The following is a 22,547-nucleotide window of genomic DNA, read 5'->3' on the forward strand; positions in this document are numbered from 1 at the left end:
AACCTGGAGCTTCCCCATCAGCCTGGACACCAAGAAAGGGCTGAGACGTCACTTGCCGCTATGACAGAACCACCGTATAATTTCCATACAATTCTGTGACTCAAGCCCAGCTTCGGACAGCTTGATCCAGGCATAATAGGAGTGTCCACAGGATGCAAGTACAGCTGCTTAATTCAGTTTTAAAAATTTAATCACCCAATTTTTTTTTTCCCCCTCCAAGACACCAGCCAAGTGTTGGACTGATTTTTCCAGAGAATTTATTGGTTCACATCATGTAGATAAGAACTCTGTGTCCAAAGAACTTGGAGTTTCAAAGCGATGTGATGATGCAATGAGACATTTGACCAAATTCCATCCTGGAGCTGCTGATCCCACCCAAACGGAGAGGAGTGGCTGCTTCTGGTTTGAACTAGTTCTCGAGGCAGCAGAGCCTGGTACAAACATGACTGGATCAGGGATGTGGATATTGGGATTTTTGTCCTTGCTCTGCTATTAACCAGCTGGGCTAGCTCTCATAGGTTTCCTTATCTATCAGTGAACTCTTTGAACCAGTTGATTTCAGTGGCTCCATTCAGCTTTTGAAATTTGACAATCCCAAGAAACGTCTCTAAAAGAACTGTTCTCCAACTTTGCCATTCCAAATAATCAGATATGGACCCGCTGAAATTTCCTGTTCTCCGTAATTACAATTAATTGGCAGAAATCTCTGGCATAAAAGATTAATCATAGAGCAGTAAGGATGATAAAATTTAACCAGATGGTGATAAGATGAACTCAGAGGAGAAACTTCTTCATTTCCAAAGCCCTGTCTCAAGAGTTTGCAGGCTCCTTGAACTCGGGTGATTACCGCAAGCCACTAGTCATTTCCGCAAGCAGGGCTCAGCCTTAGGCTCGGCCTGGCTTTGAAAGGCTCCAGGCTGGTCTGAAATTTCATTTGGAGCCTGATCAGAAATATACTGTGGATGGGAGTGAGATCTACCTCTTTCTGTGTTTGAGGACAAAGAGTCTTCTGACAACTGGGTAGGAAGAAGGCTTCCAAATCCAGATGGAGCAAGTCAGGGCCAGAGTATCTGTCGTGTTTGCTGTCAAGCTAAGAAGGAGGAAATTAGAAAGAAAGAAAGAGAAAGGAAGGAAGGAAGGAAGGAAGGAAGGAAGGAAGGAAGGAAGGAAGGAAGGAAGGAAGGAAGGAAGGAAGGGAGGGAGGGAGGGAGGGAGGGAGGGAGGGAGGGAGGGAGGGAGGGAGGGAGGGAGGGAGGGAGGAAGGAAGGAAGGAAGGAAGGAAGGAAGGAAAAAATGAAAGAAAGGAAAGAAAAGGAAAGGAAAAGAAAGGAAAAGAAAGGAAAAGAAAGGAAAGGAAAGGAAAGGAAAGGAAGAAAAACTTGCTAAAGGTCTCCTGCTGTTTGTGCCTTACTCTGGCTAGGAAGGAGAGAGTTTCATTAAGCTCTTCCCTTTGTGTCTGCATATCTTAGGGGGTAACTTGTCAACTCAGAAACTTTGGGTTAGAATGTGCTTTGTAAGCAGATCTGGGTTTTTGAAATCCTGGTGGAGTCTGGTCTCTGTCCTTCCTGTGTTTATCCTTAAATCCTCGTTGGCCTCCCTTCTCTTTTTATTTGTAGTGGATTCAGGTCAATGGCTCAGGATCGAATGCTTTTAAAATTTGAGAGTAATTTCAGAGGAAAAAGAGAACCTTCGAGATTCTCTAAAATTTGCTTGTAAGAAGAAAGACACGTTCTGTCCTCCAACCTATGGATATTTGTGATGTTGCTTTACAAACTGGGTTTATTCCTTCTGACCTATCACTCCAGAGTGCTGGCCCCCCTGGGAATGGGAGAGGGGCCTTAGATCCCTGACAGAGACCTGACCTATACCTACATTTTCACCAAGGGTTTGGCCCACATGAAACTGTAGGAAAAGGCCTAATAAGGCACGTGAGTGTTTAACCAAACTCAAACAAATGATTAACTACAATGTGAGGAGAAAAACAATAACAGGAACCAACAATGGTACGAACACGGATGAATCATATGTCAAGCCCTGCTGATTGACGTCAGACTGTGTCTGACAAGTTAAGGACAAGGCAACCTCCAGGGTCAGACGCTCCTGCTTCTTTAAACTATTTTCCTTTTCCAGGTACCACCTCTAAAGGTGTGCAAACACACAGCAGAGGAGATTTCAGCAGGTTAGGGACCAAATTTCAGAAATGCTGCCCTAAAGAGATTTAGATTATCTGAATTTATTCTAAAGAAAAAAAAAAACTCTAACAATTTCAAGACTTCAGAACAAAAATGTATATTTATACTCTATCTGATCACCTTCACAAAAACATTTTTTACGATTTCTACTCTGCTTCTGTCCCTATCACTCTTCCCTTTTTTTTCTTATGACACTTATTACCACTTGACATGCCATAGACTTGTCTATGTCTGTCCCCCACCCCACTAGAATGTAAAACTTTTTAAGAATAGGGACTTTTTTTTTTTTGGCTGCATGGCATGCAGTATCTTAGTTCCCCAGCCAGGGATTGAACCTGCGCCCTCTGCAGTGGAAGAGCGGAGGCCTAACCGCTGGACCGCCAGGAAAGCCTCCAAGAACAGGGACGGACTTTTTATGTTCACTGGCGTATCCCCAACATATGGATCACTGCCCAGCCCACAGAGGTATCAGTGAGTGAATGAATCTAATCAAACACCTTACCTAAGGGCATTCAGTACATGTTAGTTATGGGAATCAGTAAATAAAGGGATAATTAAGTCTAAAAAGAAAGAAGGAAGCAGATTAATTGACCACCTATAACTATGTTTCAATAAATGTTAGCAAACAATAATCATCATCCTTTTTATTATTATATACTTAAATTACCTGTCCATGATTTTAGATGACATATAACCAGGAGCTGATTGGTCCAGGAAGGGGCAGCTGTAATGGCTGGGGTGACCGGCCCTCACTTCACATGGTTTCTTAGTCCCTAGTAGGCTAGCTCGGGATCTTTCTCATGAGAGCAGTCTACAGTAGGGTTCCAAGAAGGCAAGCAGAAGTACTCAAGGCCTTTTGTCCTCAAGTACGCTTGAGGCATAGGCTTGAAATCAGCACACCATCCCTTGCTTCTGCTACATTTGGGTGGTCAGAGCAAGTCACAAGGCCAGCCCATATTCCAGGGGCTGGAAAATCAACTCCATCCCCTGATGGGAGGGGCAACGAAATCACATTGCAGAGAGCGCAGAAACAGAGAGGGGTGAAGAATCAGGGTCAGTTTTGCAATCTGCCACAATGGCATGTATTTCTATTCATTTGATGGATTCTTCTCCACTCATTAAAATGAAGCCTATGTAACCAATGCATGGAGTTAAAAGGATAAATGAAAAAGTATGGGTTAACTTTTACTACAACCGTATAAATATACATACAAAAGGTTAGAGGAGAATACACAGATATGATGGTTGCATAAGGATGCAGCTATTTTTTAAAAAATATTCTGACAGCTTTACTGGAGAATGCAAACCTCACATCACATCTGCACGCAGCGTAAGCCACACTTCCTTCCTTCAATAGGATTTGGCTGAAGTACCCAGTGAATGAACAAAAGAGTGGTGGAGAGAAAAAGCAAATGACCTATTTTTTTTTTTTCCTTTTTAGACAAAATGTCCAAAATTCCACGCCAGACGATTCAACGGGTAGAAGGAATTTCGTGTGACATAGTATGCTTGCTATTTCTAGGGAAAAGGAGTTACAGCGTTTAGAGTACAAAGCAGAAAACCTTTGCCTGTGAAAGTACTTCGTGCAGGAGTGAAACCTTTCCTTGTGTGACTACATCAATGGAGATTATCTCCTCGGTCGGAATTTCCTTTTGTCTGCACGTGTCCTCGTTGGGCATCTGTTCCTGCATTCGGTTCAGTTGCTGAGTTCTCAAGGGAATGGCTTGATTCAAGGTAATGCTGAATATTGGACTGAGGTTACTCTGTAGATATTGATGTCATGGCCTTTGACTCTATCTGAGGTCAGTCACTGACCGGCACATCGCACCAAATGCCATGGGCTGACGTGAGCCACCGGTGGTGTGGTCCTCACTAGCTTGGATGTTGTGATGCTGAGGTGCTAATATTATACAAACCTGCTCTCGGGTACAATTTCTTCAGGAAAGTTGCTTTGCAACAGGACTCACCTGTGGCCTGACTGGCACACCGTGGTGTGTCATGGGAGGTTGCATGCGGGTTTACACTAGGGATGAACCCTCACGTGGGGTCAAAAGGCACAGTTCTTACGGGATAGCAAAGGAAAACAGGATCATAGCAATTCACGGCTGGAAGGCCACTTCGCGTCGGAGGAAACTCAGGTCCAGGGGCAGCGTGCTATTGGCATGTGCTCCTGCCCTAAGATGACTTGCAGTGAGGTTTTTCCAAACCTCCTCTCCACTGTCCCGTTGCCCACGCGGACTCTCCGTTCTCCTGCAGACAGCAGAGGGCTAGGAGTACCAGCGCCTGAAACCGGCAGGAGGAGAATCGCTCTGCGGAGAGAGGACCATGTCTCTCCCCAGTTCGCCTGCTTGCTGCTGATCTCCAGAACTACGAGTCCAGGGAGATGTGCGAAAGCTGCCCGACCTCCATCCCGTCGCAGCCTCCTGCCCACCCTGCCCAGATTCTTGGTTTAATCCTCTAGCCCAGGCTAGAACCTCTGTGTCCCCACACCCTCTCGTCTCTGTTCATAACAAAACGTGTGCTCAGAGACTCTTGCAGAGTGATGTATAACTTATTTATTTATTATTTTTTTAAAAGATGATTTTGGGGCTTCCCTGGTGGCGCAGTGGTTGAGAATCCGCCTGCCGATGCAGGAGACACGGGTTCGTGCCCTGGTCCGGGAAGATCCCACATGCCGTGGAGCAACTGAGCCCGTGAGCCATGGCCGCTGAGCCTGCGCGTCCGGAGCCTGTGCTCCGCAACGGGAGAGGCCACAACAGTGAGAGGCCCGCATACCGCAAAAAAAAAAAAGATGATTTTGACCATTTTTAAGGTCTTTATTGAATTGGTTACGATGTTGTTTCTGTTTCATGTTTTCTTTTTTTGGCCATGAGGCACGTGGGATCTTAGCTCCCCAACCAGGGATAGAACCTGCACCCCCTGAATTGGAAGGCAAAGTCTTAACCACTGGACCACCAGGGAAGTCCCTATAACTTATTTAAATCCCAAAGCGCGGACCCTCTTTGAGGGATTTGCATGGTCATGAGGACTGACCCTTAGGGAACTGGAACTCTGAGAGAAGAATCCACAGAAGGGGCACAGACACGTGCTTAGGAAGGTCTGGAGGCAACTTGAAGGAGTGAAGCAAGCCAGGGGGCGGGGTGAGGTTCCCCAACAGCCTCCTTTGCAATAAGGGTTTCGGGATGACCGGTCGACACCATGGTCTGTGCCAGTTCAAAGAGGTTCAAGGGGACAGTCAGGCTGCTGCCCTTTTCTTGTCTTGGCCTGACTCTTCACCCTCTGATGTAAGAATCAGGCCATCCTTCTGGGAGAATTCTGCTGATAGTCTCTTCTCTGTTATATTTTCAAAAGAAGCTGGAAATCTGAGTTCTCTGTGAAATCTTCCGATTCTTAAATGCTGGCATTTCCTCCAGTGGTGGAATTTCTTTGAGGGGGGAGGGGTAGAATCATATCGTCCGTGGGCTGAATCTGGCCCTCAGGATGCTCTTTTGTGACCTCTTCTCCCTTGGAGAAGGCGGTGGCATGGGGTGGAACAGAGCAGGCACCCCCCCCCCCAAATAATAAAGTAGAGGAGGCTTATTGGAATGGAGGAAGTGTAGGATTCTTGTTTTATGTTTCTCAAAAGCAGACATGATTTTTAAAGGCTGTGTGACCCTTCCTTAGTGAATGGCCACCCACATGTGGCCACCCACATAGGACCACGTGTGCCCTGAGCGGAGGGGTCAGGCGGCACGAGGCCGAAACATGCAGATATGGGGTCACCGCACCGTCCAGGTTGCCCTGTGTGTGCCCACACTCCAACCATTTCCTGGGTGTGGAGCAGGAAATGGTCTTACAGAGATGGCCAGCAAGGAAAGACTGTGGAATCTCAGTGCTCTAAGCCACCTTAACAGACATCTGTGCAGCCCTGTCGTTTTACACAAATAAACTGAGCCCAGAGAAGGGGGGACCCCTTGCTCTCAACCTCACACAGCTGGTTTACGGCTGAACCAAGACTACAGCTCAGGGCCTTGCTCCCAGAGCAGAGTTTGTCTTAAATATCTTCCTTCTCCCTCCCCCCCATCCTCACTCCACAGGGAGTTGTCCTAAAGGTATCTGTGAAATGAAAAATAGGAAAAAATCAAAGACAGCGTCCTTTCGGTAACACTGTAAGACTCTTCATATCAAAAATTTCAAAAAAAAAAAAAAAAAATTTCACCAGCTAGGAAAAACCACCTTTCTCAAATCATGCACCCCTATTTAGGGCTCAGAAAACAGAGACACCAAATCATTTTATGCTTTGATTAATTATGATGAAGAGCTTAGTAAGTGTATGTGTGTGACAGTCTACTGGGCATTTTACACACGCTACTGCCGTTAATCTTCATTATTATCTCCATTTTACAGCTGGGGGAACTGAGGCTTTAAGAAGCTAAGAAGTCTGCCCAAAGGCTCACAGTTATTAAAGGACAGAGCTGGTACCTGATCCAGAGCCCTACCGTAATAAATATGGCCCTTATAGCTGAGCTTCACCCCGACTCAACTTCCAAGAGATGTTAGCTTTCAACGGTCCAGTTCCCAGAAAACCTACTACCATCCTGCCATCTAGGGAGCTGCCCCAGTCTCTTATACAAAACACTACTCTGTGCCCACTTCACCGCACTTTTTTTTTTCAGGCTCCAAAACTGTGATCTGTCTCATGATGCCAATTAAGCAGAAACGACGGACTTCTACTCAATAGTTAACCATTCACCACGTATGGAAGAAAATCCTGGAAGGTTTGGTTCAAATACGAAAAGTGTCAGCTCAAAGGAAAATTCTTTTAATAATTCCCTGGAAGGGGGAAGTGTTCTAGAGGAAGACTTCCTGCAACTTTAACCAAAATGTCATGGATCGTGTACACTATAATGGCAGAATGTCTTGATCCCAGAAGAATACACAAAAACAGAGGAGGTAAATTAGATTCATCATTTTGACACCTGAAAGGATGTCAAGAAACCTTTAACCCACCGATAATCAGTGGAGGGAGCTGTCATTGTGGATCGCTCAACCAGACTATGGGGTGTCACATTAGCAAGCTGGCTGGCCTATTAGAGGCACGCAATTCTTTCATATACTTAGTGCGGAAGGGGAGAGGATTCAAAACAGTTTCCTTGTCTCTGACACACATCCAAATTTTTAATAGCAGCTAAGTACCTGACTAAGCAATTGAATAAAATAATGCATTCAAGCCCCAGAAAACCTTTTCAGATCTCTTTTTATCTCTACGTTTTACTGATGGAAAAAATGGATTGTAATTCACATTTACAGACTAGGCACATGCCGTGCAATAGATTTTTTTTTTTCTTTGTAAAACTCAAGCATTCCTAACTATTGGAGGAGTTAAGCGATTTTTGATCATTTTGAAACTAGCTGTCAGATTTAATCTGTGCTAAAGAGACAGAGGGCAAATGTATTCTGAAGCTTGTTATATAATTTACAGATTATTTTTGCAATTTATATTCCATCAAATAGGGTATATTAGGCTCTCAGAAAGCACGTAATGATCAATTAATTTCAGCAGAGCCATCCTGGTGACACTTATGGGACAGACATGATTAGACCCTTTTCAAGCAGAGTCCCAAGGTCAAGTCATCAAATAGGACTGATTACATTTTCTAATGGTTTCTCCATGCCCATTAAAGAGCACTCAACTATTCAGACTCTCCTCTGATCATGACATTCAAAATGTGCTCTGAAGGTTCCTGACAAGCAAAAATGTATTCTCTAATCTTTAACCACATAAACAATAGCTAACCACTTGTAATTGAGTTTAAATTGATTTCAGGTGGCTTCAGAGAAAAGCAATTTCTACAACAGATTAACCTCTTAATTAAAGTATATTAAGAATACTGTCAGGTGTAGAAATTCTGCTACAGCAGAAAATTATACCTCATTGACATCATTTATGAAAGAATTGCTGCTCTATTCCCAGGTAACAGGTTACTTATTGGTGTCTCTTGCTTCACTAGGTCAACTCAAGCCTGACTCACTCTGTAGGCTCTCCGTCTTCTGTAAGGGACACGTGTGGGGGAAGGAGGGGGTGATGTAAAGTAGACATTGTTTATGGCATGATGCTGTCCTTCTACTTACGTCTGCAGAAAGATACTTCTCTCAAAAAAAACGGAAGCTTCTGGAAAAACCATAGACTCCCTTAAATGATCTGAGGGTTGAGGAAAATCACGTGTCAGCCTCCACACCCACAGTGACCCAACAGGTCTCTGCCAGGTGTTCTTTGGTGCACTTAGGTAGACATCATCCCTGTCCTCCGAGTTCTTGCTGTGCAGGAGCGGTCCTCAGATCAGCGTCACTTGGGAGACTGTTAGAAATGCAGAGTCTTGGGCCCCTCGGGCCCCACCCCCCACCCCAGACCTACTAAATTAGAGTCACCATTGTAACAAGATTCTGTACATCAGAAATACTTGGGGAGTTTGATGGAAACAACAACGGGACTGGTGTCGAGCATGATAGAGACCAAACAATTTCCTCTGCACTTTTTACTTTTCATCTCCCTTCTTTCAAGAACTTCCTGGCTTCCCGTATTTCCTATGCAGGCTGTGAACATCCCAGGTGAGTTCAGTCCCAATCACTCGATTCCAGCCCAGAACATGGGACACCTGGAGTTCCTGACTTGGGCTGAATCAAGCTTTAACCCTGTGCTGCTTCCATGGGCCTGGGACAACCTGACCTTGGTAGTTTGCTCTCTTGGCATTCAACCCATAGCTCATGTCCCGGCATTGGTCACAGCCTCTGCCATCCTCAGCCTGGGGTTTTTTTGCTGCTCTCTGAACTTGCATTTTTGATCTTGCCCACCTGGTCTCAAGACACCTAGCCTTACCTGTCTAAACTTAGATTGTGACATTGACTTCTTTTTTTTTTTTTTTTTTTTTTTTTTTTTGCGGTACGCGGGCCTCCCACTGTTGCGGCCTCTCCCGTTGCGGAGCACAGGCTCCGGATGCACAAGCTCAGTGGCCATGGCTCACGGGCCCCGCCGCTCCGGGCATGTGGGGTCTTTCCGGACCGGGGCACGAACCCCTGTCCCCTGCATCGGCAGGCGGACTCTCAACCACTGTGCCACCAGGGAAGATGTGGCATTGACTTCTAACACACCCCATAGGTGGCAGCCTCCAGCCCACCTCGGCGTGGCTTGCGGTTGTTCAAAGGAAGTCACACAAACATGCAGCTGTGCTCAGCACCCAGGTATGGTTAGAAAAATTGGTTTAGAACGGCAAATCTCAGGCTTGACTACACACTAGAGTCCCCTGAAGAGACTGAAATTTTCCAGTGCCAAGGGTCCCATCCCGGATGAATTTAAATCAGAATCTCACGTCCTGAGCATAAATGTTTATTAAAAGCTACGAGGTGATTCTAAGATGCAGCTAGAGTTAGGGGGCACTCGCTGAGAGAAACTTCCCCGCCCGGGCCACGCGCATCCCGGCTCCATCCTCTATGCTTGAGTAACAATTCACTTCCTCTTGTATTCCACTTAGCCTCTCCCCACCACCAGAGCATTTATAAAATAGTGAATGAACAGTGTAGCGCTTCTGTGGGTCTCAATGGGTGGGGGAGGCGAGGAAGAGGGGCGCGAGGAAGGACATCCCTGGATTATCAATCACGTTGCTAAGGCTGTGCCAAGAGGGTTACCCAGGATGGATGGTAAACTGACCACCACAACTTCCCCCAGCTGAAGGTGCACGACTAGCTCAGAAGAATCAGAAAGCGAGAAAATGTAACCCGGTAATCACAATCACCCTCAAGCCTGGAAGAAAGCAGACGAAGCACCAGGGAAGAGATTTAACGTGATACAGCACATGTTTTCCTACTTGCAGATGTTCCAAAAAAGAAAAAAATACTCCCACACGCTTGGCGTCCGTAAATGGCAGTTCTAACCTGTCCTGAGCATCCTTAAGTCTTGGAGCATCCCGAAGGTGGGTGGGGCACCGGGCCATCGGCCTGGGGGGTCTGACCACGCCCAAGATCTACAGGCTTTGGAGGAGGAAGAGGCAGCCCTGCCCCCATGCCCTCCAGGGCTCCGCCCCTGGGTGGGTCTGAGCCCGCAGGGGAACCAGGTCAAAACACCTGCTGCGGTGAGGGGGAAGCGAGGGCGCCCCTGACGTGCTTCCTCGCTCACCTTTTCTTTCATGGGTCAAGAATTCATAACAACTGCCACCGGGTGCTGGTTCTCTAGGTGCCACCCCCAGCTCAGCAGAGGGTCTGCACCTGGGAACCAGCGGGACATGCAAATTCTCCCGGGGAGGGTCCTGCACAGAACCACTGAATCAGAAATTTCAGAGGGGGCCCAGGAAGTTCTGTTTTAAGATGCCTCCAGGTGGCCCTAACACACGCTCAAGCTCTTTTCGTTACTTAGAGCTTTCTTAGGTGTCTCTGCAGCCGTCTTTTGGATCCTGTCTGGAAAAGAGAGGGGACGGGGAAAACGCCGGCTCTCATTCAGATGCCTGCGCCCTGGTGCCTGCGGGGCCTCCTGGCGGGTTCTCCGCACTCCCCCTTCCGAACCTCCGAGCCTCTGCTTTCTAGGCTCCTGCCTGCCTGGACATAACCTCTGTCTGCTGAACCTGAGGCAGCTGCCTTACCCTTCCTGCCTCAGTTTCTCTCCCAGGCCCTGCTCCTCTGCCTGGTCCTTCCTGCCGTGCTTCCCCCTCTCATAACGGTTGGGGCCCGATCTCATCTTCTGGGCAGCAAAGACCCTGGGTGCCGCCGGCTCTGTTTGCCCTTCTTATCTGTCCCCCTCCCCTGGCCAGCTACATTTAGTTAGCGACCAGTGGGCTGCTATTAGCAAATTCTTTTGAATGAAATAATTAAGGACTTCTGGTTTCCCACATCTCTCTGCTTGTATTAGCTCATCAGATCGCTGTGCCAGTCAAATAAGGAACTCAGGTGTCACCCCTGTTTAACAGTCAGGGACACTGAGACCGATCCAGGTGATGGTCCAGTTAATAGGAGAGCCAAGGCTGCAATTCAGGTCTCTCGAACCTGGACTCAGTGCTTTTCCAACTGAGCTGCATTTTTCCACACTCTCCATTCATCTCTGCGGTGGGTTTTTCCACTCTCCTCAATAGCACCCCATCAACCTTTTAGGCAACAGATTTGTAATCAACATTCACCTACAGCGAGTACTGGTTGAACCTGGACAAACGGCAAAGGATGTATTCTGCCTTGTCACACAGGTGCGTGCCAAAGATTTAGCAGAAGATAAGAGGAGGGGTGTTTGGGCCACACAGAGGGGTCACCTGCAGCCATAGTGATTGATTTCTGGGGTCAAAGGATGCTCTGGTGATTGACAGAGTTGATTAATGGGTCAATCACTCCTGCAGTGGTTGAGAAATCAAAAGATTTTCAACTCGAACCTCTTGTTAGGTTACATCTACCTCTCATTTCTTAGGATGATCAACCAACAAGGACCTCCTGTACGGCACAGGGAACTCTGCTCAATGTTATGTGGCAGCCTGGATGGGAGGGGAGTTTCGGGGAGAATGGATCCATGTATATGTACGGCCGAGTCGCTTTGCTGTGCACCTGAAACTATCACAACATTGTTAATCGGCTATACTCCAATATAAAATAAAAAGTTTTCTTAAAAAAGAATACATTTGGGTATTCGAGAGCTAAAGGGATTCCGTATATGATCCTCAGCTGCAAGCTCCCTTCCCTGAAGGCCTTGCCCTGCCTGGAAAGGTATTGATACTTATCTGCCAGCCTGGGTCTGCCTGGAGGTTAGGGGCTCAAGGCCCTGAGCTGGGTCACCTCCAGCGTCCGGTGGCAGTTTGGGTGGACCACTTACCCAGATTCCCAGATTCTGAACTCCTCTCTTGGCCTCTCCATGCAAGTCCTATGTCCAGATTGCAGTGTGGGAACCAGACAGGCGCTGTTGCCCCAGCCTCCGTGACTAAGGCCTTCACCTCTGGACATCCACCTCACCACCTCTCTGCCTGTGGGTGCTGCCCTGTGCGGACCTCTGCATTCTAAACTCGTCCAGCCTGTGGGGAAGCCAGACCCGGGGCCAAGCCTTCTGGTTCAGCTGGCTGACTCGGACTCTGATCGCAGCTCTGCCTTTGAGACTCACGTGAACCCAGTTTCTCACATCACCACCTGGCCTTCTGGCCCCACACACTCTCAAATCGACCCATCCCAAGCCCGGCCTGCCTCCCAGGGCAAAGTCTCCCTGGTCATTTGTGACCCATGGTTCCTGGGACCCGGCACCGTCTCTCCAGCTCAGTGGAGGGTCAGGTCTGCACTGGTCGAGCTGCCTGGGATTCAGATCTAGAGCAATGGCTGGGGATGAACAAATGAAAAGAAAGAAATGAATATATGAAGAATGGATGGACCGATAAACTGCACGCGGGGAGAGTGGACGATAAGCATAACCAGAACAGCCTCTGCTTTCAAACGCGAAGCAAAAAGGAATTCATCACCCCTTCCCCATGTCAGCTGACCCGGGATCCCACAGGGATTTCTACACCTCCGCACAAGTGGTCCAAATCCTCCGTTCTTGTGAGAGGTCCCCGCGCTTTCCCGAGCAAATGACAGTGAAGAGGATGATGCCGAGAGGATAAAACAAGAAGAAATAGAGGAAATGAGCAATAGAAAAGAGCTTTTAATAAGCACTCACTTTGTGCCAGGCACTGTGCTAGACACTGAGCATGCAGTAGCCCCCGAGATCCTTGCCTTAATCTCCTATAATAGTAACATCACCCCCAGTGTCTGGGTGACAAAACTGGTGATGCCAGAATGCGGCTCCAAACCTGTGCCCCTCACCACCATGTGAGGTCCCTTTTCTCACAGGCACTGGGTTCTCTGTTCTGAGGCTTAGTTCACTCCTTCGTTTTGGTCCCAAGGAGTGGTGGCTTGGTTGGCCAACCCCCATCATCACCATACGTGATGTTTTTACCTATAATCTTCTTTTGATTAAATTCTAGCATCAATATAATCCCTTGAAGTGTTGAAAAATGAAATTGACCAGCTAGGTCCAGTAATTTCAGCTTATGTGTCCTGGGAAGAAGCCTGAACGTGGATCTCTTTCACTGCCTTGACTATGTGACCTTGAAAACCACTGGGCATCTCTGAGTCTGCTCTCTACCATTCTATGCCTCCATAGTGCTGTTCAGAAATCAAAAGATCTATTGATTTAGGAGCACTCTATAAACTGGAAAACGCTACCAAAAGTAAATTATTATTACGTCCAAAGAGTAGTTCAACTCTTTTTTTTTTTCTTGCTGAATTTACTAACTACCTAAGAGTCAGGAAGGGAGGGAGACAAGATCTTTTATGGCTGGGTTTGTTCCAACAACAGTACTTTCCACAAACATCCATTAAGGTCTTAACATGAGCCAGGCACTTTTATAGATCTTGTCTCTTTTCAGAGACGAGACATTTACGACCAAGTTACTTCTGCATCTTCTCATATTTGGGCAGGCGTTACACCTGCTGTGGACTAAAGCCAGGGAGCTGGACCTGGATAGGTCAGTTAACTGGATTCGGACACCGTGGTTGGACTCCACCGGCACCCAACTGCCCTCCTCCTGCCTCGGCTCTGCGCCACATGTGCATTTGTGTGTGCTTCTCCACGGAGGCCATTTTGTCACACGGATTCCCCGCAAGCGAGTATGGATGAATCACAGGAGCTCCGTCACCCTGAAACAAAGGGCCCCAGACACAGGTCCTGCCGAGCATGAGTCAGGCTAAGTGCAGACTTAGAGGTAGTCTCCTTCCCAGCTTTCTACATTTTTCCGTCTAGCTTCTCTTCCTGGGTTTGTTTTGCCTTTAGGTTTTCTTTTCTTTTTTTTTTCAACTTTATACCTAGTTTTTGATACTTTCCTCTAAGTGCCTTGGCTAAGAAAGAGGCAGCATGAGTTTATTTGCAGAAATGCATTCAGTGTAAATATAGTATAGTATTACTATATTTTATATAGTATATTTATACTATATATAATATATAAATAGATATTAAGTTTATACTGTATATAATATTTATACTATATTGCACGCTGTATAAATAAACCCATGATAGACTGTGCTATTTCTCCACTTCTTTTAACTAAACATACACCAGAAACTTATTTTTAACAGAAACTTTTTATTGAGATATAATTCCAATACCCTACAATTCACTCACCTAAATTGCACAGTTCGTTGGTTTCTAGCGTGTTCGCAGAGTCGTACACCATCAGCATAATCAGCATTGAACGTGTTTATCACCCCAAAGCAAAACTCCATACCCGTTGGTGGCCACTCTCCATATCCCCCTAAACTGCTCAGCCCAAGGCAACCAGGGAAATGCTTTCTGACTGTATAGATTTGCCTATTCCAGACACTTCATATAAATAGAATCATCTAATACGTGGCCTTCTGTGACTGGCTTCTTTCACTTTGGCATAATGTTTTCAAGGTCCACGTGTGCCATAGTTCCCAGTAACTTTGGCATCTCTTCAGTTAGGAATTCAGACTCATGGTTGCTTCTCATGGAACTTTGTATTGTCTTTGCTTCTCTTGGAATAATAATAATAAATAATAATAAAAGTATCCTTTAGTGGGCACCTATATACATATTGTCTCATCCTCACAACAACCTATAAGGGAGTTACTATGGTCACTATTTCTCAAGATAAGAAACCAAGAAATGTCATCATGCTTCATTAGTGATAGAGCCGGCATTTTAACTCAGGTCTCCGAGTCTAAATCTGTCTCCTTGGCCTCACACAGTAAGTCTGTCTCGGAAGATGAGTCCTAGTTATTACCAGCAGCATCATAAACACCTTCAACATAGGTTTCTGACTCTTGAAACCCAGTGCTGGCCCATGGCTGTGGCTTGGACTTGCACCAGAGGACTAGACAAGAAGTTCCTTCAAATGAAACACCCAGAGACATAGCCTAGGCGGGAAATGAGGCAGGATGTACCATGGTCAAGACTGTGGGACTCCGGAGTCCAAAACAGATTTCTTACTTCTTATTTCATTCTTGAATGAAATGGTTGCAGAACTAAGTTTTTTTTTTTGGGGGGGGGGCATATGGTAAAAAGCAGGGAAATAGGAAAAGAACCCTAGAGGAGTTTTTCCCTAACCTTTTATTAAAATAATTTTCTGCATTTGGCAAAATGGCACTAATCAAAACACATAATTTACAATGAGATTCATTTCGAAGGTTTGACTTTTTGTGAAAGTTTTGGATGAAGAATCTACCCCACAGACACACGCTCCTATGCGCACCAAGATGTATAGGAACGTTTAGTGCAACCATTTTTAATGATTCTGAGAGACAACTGAAAGGTCCAGAAACAGGAGAAAGGCTAAGCAAATATGGCACACGCATCTAACAGAAATCCATAGAACTATTAAAATTAATGGACTGTGTTCATATTGATATTGAAGGATGTGAAATATAGAAATTGAACAAAAAAGCAATCCATTAGACAATATATTGAGTATAGGCACATCTGGGAGGTATTGTGGGCTCAGTTCCAGACCACCGCAATAAACCGAATAGCGCAATAAAGCAAGTCACACAAATTTTTTGGTTTCCAATGCACATGAAAGTTACGTCTGTTTTGTTCACTGCTATATTCATCCTGCCTAAAATAGTGTCTGGCACCTTGTAGCGACTCAAATATCTGTCACTTGACTGAATGAGTGAATGTTCGTGCAATACTTTTGGGATGAACAATTAAATACATACGTGTTTATATATGTACATGCATATATATGTATATACTTGTAGATGTGTATACGTAATAACTGTTGAAATTGTGACAACTGTCAAAGGCAGACATAAAGATACTGATGCTTTAAGACCAGAGGAGGCTGTCTTGTATGGAGCACTCTTCCTGTGACCTCTTTACCCCCGACCTCTCACCTTTCATTTGGGATTACTTTTCCTTCACTTTTTTCCTACATTAATGGTTCTTCATTGGAGATCCAGTGTATATATAAATGCAGAAAGTCAATGAAAGAAAGGAATAAGGCTATGAAATATTTTAAACTAGAGGTGACAGAGGGCAGTTTCTGTCTTACGTTAGCCTCAAAATCCATTGTGTTTCTGGTTGCACCAGATTAAGAACATTTCTATCTGTATAGGTAAGTATTTACAAATAATAACTTTTAAAGTAAACAGGTCATCTTGTGGGCTCAGAAGATGGTCCAGTTCAACTGAGATAGCAAGAGAGGATTTACCCACGTTCTTGTAACTCAAGTGGATGCATCGACAGGAGCACAAACTGATGAGTGAGAGCTGTCTCCCATTGCTAAACTTTTGATACAAAATAAATCTATGCCAGTGTTGTTAACTATAACTTTTTAATATGGAAAACTTATTTCTTAAATAAAAATTGAATGAAATGCTTGCAATTTATCCAAGCCACGGCAGAGACCTGCAGAAAATGTTGACAAGCTGTGTTCTGAAGGGGCTTTGATGGGTGACCTGTTGACACCTTTCCCTGTTGGCAATTTCACTACTTCTTCGGCGGAGCTGACATCCCAAAGGCGCCCAACCCAGTGTATTATGTGAAGCTTAAAACGAAAACACGTGAGGAGCCAGCCTGGTAGACATCTCGTGTTGCCTGCACCCCTGTCCCCACACCCACCCGTTCTCAGAAGAGAGTACGACACCTCCAGGCTAAAGGGTTGGTAGCAGTGTCTATCCTCAGGATGTTGGCACAGGTTTGACTTGATGTGAACATTCAGGATGCAAGTGGCCATCTCTCTGCAGCCCCCCTTGAACACTACAAAAAGCCAGGGGAACTTCTGTCTCTGAATTCAGCTCCTACCCTCGTTGAAGTCTCCATCCTAGCACCATACTCTTTGGCTCTTTCAATGTAAGCTTTTTTTTTTAATGAATTCATCCTAACCAACGTAGATCCCACTTAATAGGGTTCAACAGAGAATGCTCTTAGAATAAAATCCAAGCACCTTGCCTTGCTCTCCAAGATTGGGCTCCTGTCTTATCATCCTGTCTCATCGCATACTTCACGCCCTCTTGGCACCTCTGAGCTTTCTTTCCCACCACCTGGCCTTTGCTCATACTGTCTCTACTTTCTGGAACGTGCTTTCCCCAGCTATCTTTAAATGGCTTTTTTTTTAATGGCAACTCCCCTGTCCTACTTCATCTGCCCCTGTCGGATTCTGTCTACCACATCGATCTTTTTTTTCCCCAGTAAACCTCAAATTCTTTAAATATCTTGCCTGGTGAATAATTCAAAACGAGTCATTTACTGCAATGTTCACTGCAGCTCTATTTACAATAGCCAGGACATGGAAGCAACCTAAGTGTCCATCGACAGATGAATGGATAAAGAAGATGTGGCACATATATACAATGGAATATTACTCAGCCACAAAAAGAAACGAAATTGAGTTATTTGTAGTGAGGTGGATGGACCTAGAGTCTGTCATACAGAGTGAAATAAGTCAGAAAGAGAAAAACAAATACCATATGCTAACACATATATATGGAATCTAAAAACTGCCCCGTGGCGTCTCTCAGCCAGCCAGGCCTTCCGTCAACATTCGCCGTGGGAGTGGAGCTGGTGTTGTGGAGCTGGACAGAGGCGACAGGACACAGGGGCTCTGTGGGGCTCCGTGGGGCTCCAGCTCTACCAGCCCACTTCTGGGACCCGACAACAAAGCCACTGGCTTCAGTGAGTGGCTGGTGGAGACCGTAAATGCCTCTGACTGGGGAAGCTGGGATCATCATCACAGAATCCCATCTAAATGTCCTCCCAGGGTACGTCTCTCGATCGCACGTAGGTCTAGTTTGCACAGTTTCCTCCCGACCCAAACCGGACAGATGCCTGAGCTGACCTTCTCTCTCATGTTTGGAGATGGGCTGAGCCCAGGCTTTGTAGGCAGGCCGAGTCAGTGAGCAGCGCCTGGGAAAGCTGGGTGTGATCTAGAAGAGGCCCACGGCTCCGTGAGAAGACCCCAGCCTCGACTTCTGACCTGGGACCACCCAGCGGGCCCAGGGGCCTCCAGCACGGTGCTGACCACGGAGCCACAGATGGCCTCGGGCCACTCCGTGATGAAAGCCTGGGCTGTGCCCATTCTGAGAAGGACGGAAGAGGACTAACTTTGCAGGGGCTGCAGGCGCTGTCTGGAGTCATCACACATTGTCACGCACCCCCCTGACTTCAATAGCATCTTACAACCCAGACATCTCTTTGTGTGTGTGTGTGTTTCAAAGCTGCGAGATGTGGTCTCCGTCTCGACAGAATGTACTGTGAACTGGAACAGTCCGGGTGTCTCTGCATGACTCTGAAATGCCAGCTCTGGTTGTGGTCAGATTTCACCCAGTGTGGAGGCCTGGCTCCAGGAAATCCAACTAAGGCTTATGCGGGTGAGTCTAGATCGCCCTCCTTCCTCCCCTGCCGTGGCCCTCAGGACAGAGCACAACTTAAGAGAGGTTTATCAAGGCCTGCAGGTGAAGGGAAAACTGGTACAAACCATCTGCCCACTGGTCCAGAGAGGAGAGCAGAACTTACCCACAAATCCTAGGGAAGGATTTTCCATCATCTTTTGCTGACTGACTTAAAAAAATTATTTGTGGGGAGAGGGAGGAACCCTGTGGGTCTTATGAGATGTATTCCCTGCCCTCCTCTCTGACTCCATCTTGCCTCCCCTCCCCATGCTCAGGACACCCTACCACTCTGGCCTTTGTCCTGTACCTCTAACTCCCCAACTCTCCTCTGCCTCAGGGCCTTTGCACTTGTCATATCCTCTTTCTCGAGTATTCTTTCCTCACCTCAGCTTAACTGTCCCCTTCTCAGAAAGACTTTATTTGGCCACCTTATACAAGTAACCCTCACTTCCCAGACTCTCTCTACCCTATCCTCTTGCTTCACCCCTTCATAGCATTCCTTCAATCTGAAGTTAGCTTGTGTATTTATTTATTGGTTTATTGTCTGTCTTCCCCGACCAGAACATCAGCCCCATGAAAGTAGAAACCCTGTCTGTTTTATATCCTGGTGCCTTGCACATATTCAATAAATATTAAATGAATGAATGATATTATCACAGTCTTTTAAGATAATATCATTATCTTAATGGGGAGAGAAAAAAAAAAAAAACCCTTCTAAGAATTCTAAGTTGAGCGAGAAGAGGAAATAAAGCCGAAAATGGAAGAATTGTTAGCTGCTACATTAGCTCAAGACTGGAGCAACCAGAAAAGCGAAAATCTGAATGCTTAATTATAAAGTGCGAGCCAAGGCAGTTTTCAAATAGGAACAGGATTATGTCCTCAGGGAGCAGATGGATTATAAAATGCCAAGGATGGCTGCTTCACACCCCCTCAAGCCCCATGCCCAGTTCCTTCCTGGAAGGACCGCGTGATTTTTCAGCCCATCCCAAGAACCCTTCAACCAGAAACACTCCAAATGAAAGTACAAAAGAGCCCGAGAAGCCTTGCCATGGACAGCATCTGGGCAGAAATAAGAACATCTGCTCTCAGCATGAACCCTATTAGCTTCATCACGTGGCTTTGCATGAAAAAAGAAAAGCACAGTTATGATACATGGGCCTCACCATCGGTGGCAAGGTAGCAAGTGGCCTCCACAGTGGGCTGCGTGCCCGGGGCGGACGTGGCTGCCCGGAGGGGTGCCCACGTGCCAAGGGACAAGAACAGCCAGCAGCTACAGCTCGGTTACCTGGAGTCCGCAAGCCGGGCTCCTAGGGGCCGGGCTCCTGTGAGGACTGGAGGAAAGAGAGTGAGGGAGAGGGTAGCACGGAGACGCAACAGGTCACCCTGCCTGGCAATTAACGGGAGGGGCAACGTCCCAGGCGCTAAACCAAGACCACCAGGGTTTATGTCGCAGCAACACCACTTCCTCGATGCGTGACCTCAGGCAAGTTGCCTGACCATTTTGTGCCTTGGTTTCCTCCACCCACGAGAGGTGAAACTCACCGCAGAGGGTCAAGTGTGTAGCACTTGATGTGAGTAAGCCCTCCGAAGGTGTCAGCTGCCGCTAGCGCTACTATTACTACCATCGTTACCACCGTGATTTATGGCCGCATCGACTCCTTCCAGCACAGCCAGCTATGTACTGGTATTATTTCCAAGGCAGGAAGCCCGTGGGTGGAAATGAAGGGCCCAGCCTCAGCCCTCTCTGTCCCTAGAACCCGGGCTCTTTACAATTGTCACGCAGGACTCTGTGCCGCCCGAAAAACAGCCCTTGAACGTATGGCTGCTCCAGTGAAAACCAGCCAGAAGGCAGAAGCAATGCAGACTAAAGCAGTGTCTTGCTTTGTGGTATGGCAGGTCGGGGGCAGACTCCTTTCCTAGGCCCAATGATTACAGAGGGCACCACCTGCACCTAAGGAGACAGGAATGGGATGAGACAGACACGGGTTCGAACCCCAGCTCCACGCTCAAGAGCAGCGGGCGCGGCCTGATGCGTGAGCCTCTGTGATCCCTGCTGGAAACACAGACTAAGACGTCCCGAGGATCTGGCGGGGTTTTGACAGGACCAGGTGGAGACCTCAGGGTGTTGGGCACTGAGCACGCGGTAGCTCTCTGCATCATTAAAAGGCAGCAAGCTCCCTGCGAAAGCTGAGAAGCAAGTGGGAAAAGGAGAGAGGAGGATAACAGTGGAGAAGAGGGCAGGCCTGGGGGCAGGGACCAGAGGTCGTGGGGCGGGGATGGAGGCTGCTCCCAGAGGCGGAGTGAGGCCGGCCCCGGAGAAAAGGAGAACAGCCAGGCTGCCTGGGAGCCAAAGACCCCCTTTCCCCTCCGCACCCAAGAGCCTCTCAGAATGACAATATTGTTGCTCCTGATAGCCAAACGAAGCCTCAAGAAAAGGTTCAATGATGTGCAAACAATCTATTGAAGAGGTCAGGAATTTATGGAATATCTTTTAAAAGGATTTCTTACCAAGTTGTTAAAATTTTATAGAGGCATTAAAGGGAGGTATGTTTCTAATATCCAAAAAAAAAAAACAGACTCTGCAGAGGGGGTTCATATACAGTGGAATCTCATAAAACTCAGGTGTCGCTGTTTACGTTTATTTGTGTAAGTTCTCTCCTCCTAGAAGATGCCCTTCTGATGTTTTAGCCAGCTGGGTGCTGGCACATGAAAAGCTGTTTAATCTTGGGCAAGCGGCCTAAGCACTCTGAGCCTCCTCAAATTTTTGCATCTGCAAAAGAAGTTTAATAGTAGAACCTACCTTATAGGTGGGTGTAAAAATTAAATGAGGTAAGGCATATAGAGAGGACTCAATCAATGTCAGTTAATGCTGTTTAGTTGGCTATTGGCATTATTTGGCAATTGCAGTAGATGGAGTGCTGCTAGCTGACTTAAGAGCCGTACAAATCTCATTTCTGGAAATGGCCCAAGAAAAGTCATCAAAAATATCACCCCCTTTCCTCTGCCTCTTCCCCTGTAAGCACCAGTTACCAGGCCCTCTCGAGCCCTCGTTAAAAGCACCTCTCGCATCACTCTGTCCTCTCCTCACTTAGCTTTCTTCATCTTTCAAGGGATCATCACCAACCAACCGCCAGGGCCTGTGCCGTTGCTGCGGCTAATCCATTTCATCCATTCTCCACACAGAAGCTTGCACAGCCCATCTTTGAGGTCCCAGCTTCTCTTAAATTTAGATTCCTGCCTATTTTTTCATTCTACTACATAGTATAACGACATTTGCTTTTATTCTAAAAAATCATTTAAATGGCTTACCATGTGGTTAGATGAACGTTCCCAGAACTTCCCAGAGCTTCTCTGGCAGCCTCGGTAACTAGTACGTGGCAGGGGCTCGGCAGATGGCTGTGGGCTTGAACCACAGGTGTGAAGAAAATGCCTAAGTCAAAAGACTAGGCATTAGTATGCAAACACGACAAGAACTGGCAAATTGGGAGGGTGGGATTATGGCTGCATTTTTTTTTTCTCAATTTCCCAAGTATAGGAACAAACATTTTCTCTGATTGTGATTCTTGAAAATGTATTGTTAAGATACAAAAGTGCATGGCAGTGTCGTCCAGAGACTGCACAGCAGAACAGAACTCGCAGGTTGCTACCTGCGAGTGCCGTTTGCAAAGCCTGTTGCTGTTTTTGACCAGCGTTTCTTCTGAGAAAGAACAGGCGTCCAAAGTCTGAGATCATGTGCCACCTGCGCATACAACATGAAAGAACAATGGCCTCTGAAGTCAGAAGGAAACGCACCAAGCCCGTCCCAGTCCACACCCACCCTTCCCTGAGCCAAAGGGAATTCACGCTGGACACTGGACCCACTGTGGGCTCTGGCCTCCCCACCCCATCATCTCAGGGTTTACTACCTGCTTACTCAAAGCGGTGGACCGCCTCATCAGTGATTTTCCAGCAGTTTCAAAACATAAATAATATTCCCGG

At 46.7% G+C, this 22,547-nt stretch overlaps 1 protein-coding gene across 12 annotated transcripts in view; it reads right to left on the bottom strand.

The window, feature by feature from the left end:
• The window catches only part of LOC136792765 (uncharacterized), a 439,122-nt gene that overhangs the window by 140,125 nt on the left and 276,450 nt on the right, over positions 1-22,547 (bottom strand). For 10 of the 12 annotated variants that reach the window (XR_010837131.1, XM_067016227.1, XM_067016226.1 and 7 more), the window contains one exon: positions 21,879-21,999. The exons of the other annotated variants lie outside the window; for them this stretch is intronic. Coding sequence is in view for 9 of the 10 variants with exons in the window: in XM_067016227.1 (XP_066872328.1) it covers positions 21,879-21,999 (121 nt within the window). In the remaining variant the exon portion in view is untranslated. The remainder of the gene's footprint in view (positions 1-21,878; positions 22,000-22,547) is intronic. 12 annotated transcript variants of the gene reach the window in all.

The sequence above is a fragment of the Kogia breviceps genome, chromosome 16, assembly GCF_026419965.1.
Source record: "Kogia breviceps isolate mKogBre1 chromosome 16, mKogBre1 haplotype 1, whole genome shotgun sequence".
NCBI classification, from domain to species: domain Eukaryota; kingdom Metazoa; phylum Chordata; class Mammalia; order Artiodactyla; family Physeteridae; genus Kogia; species Kogia breviceps.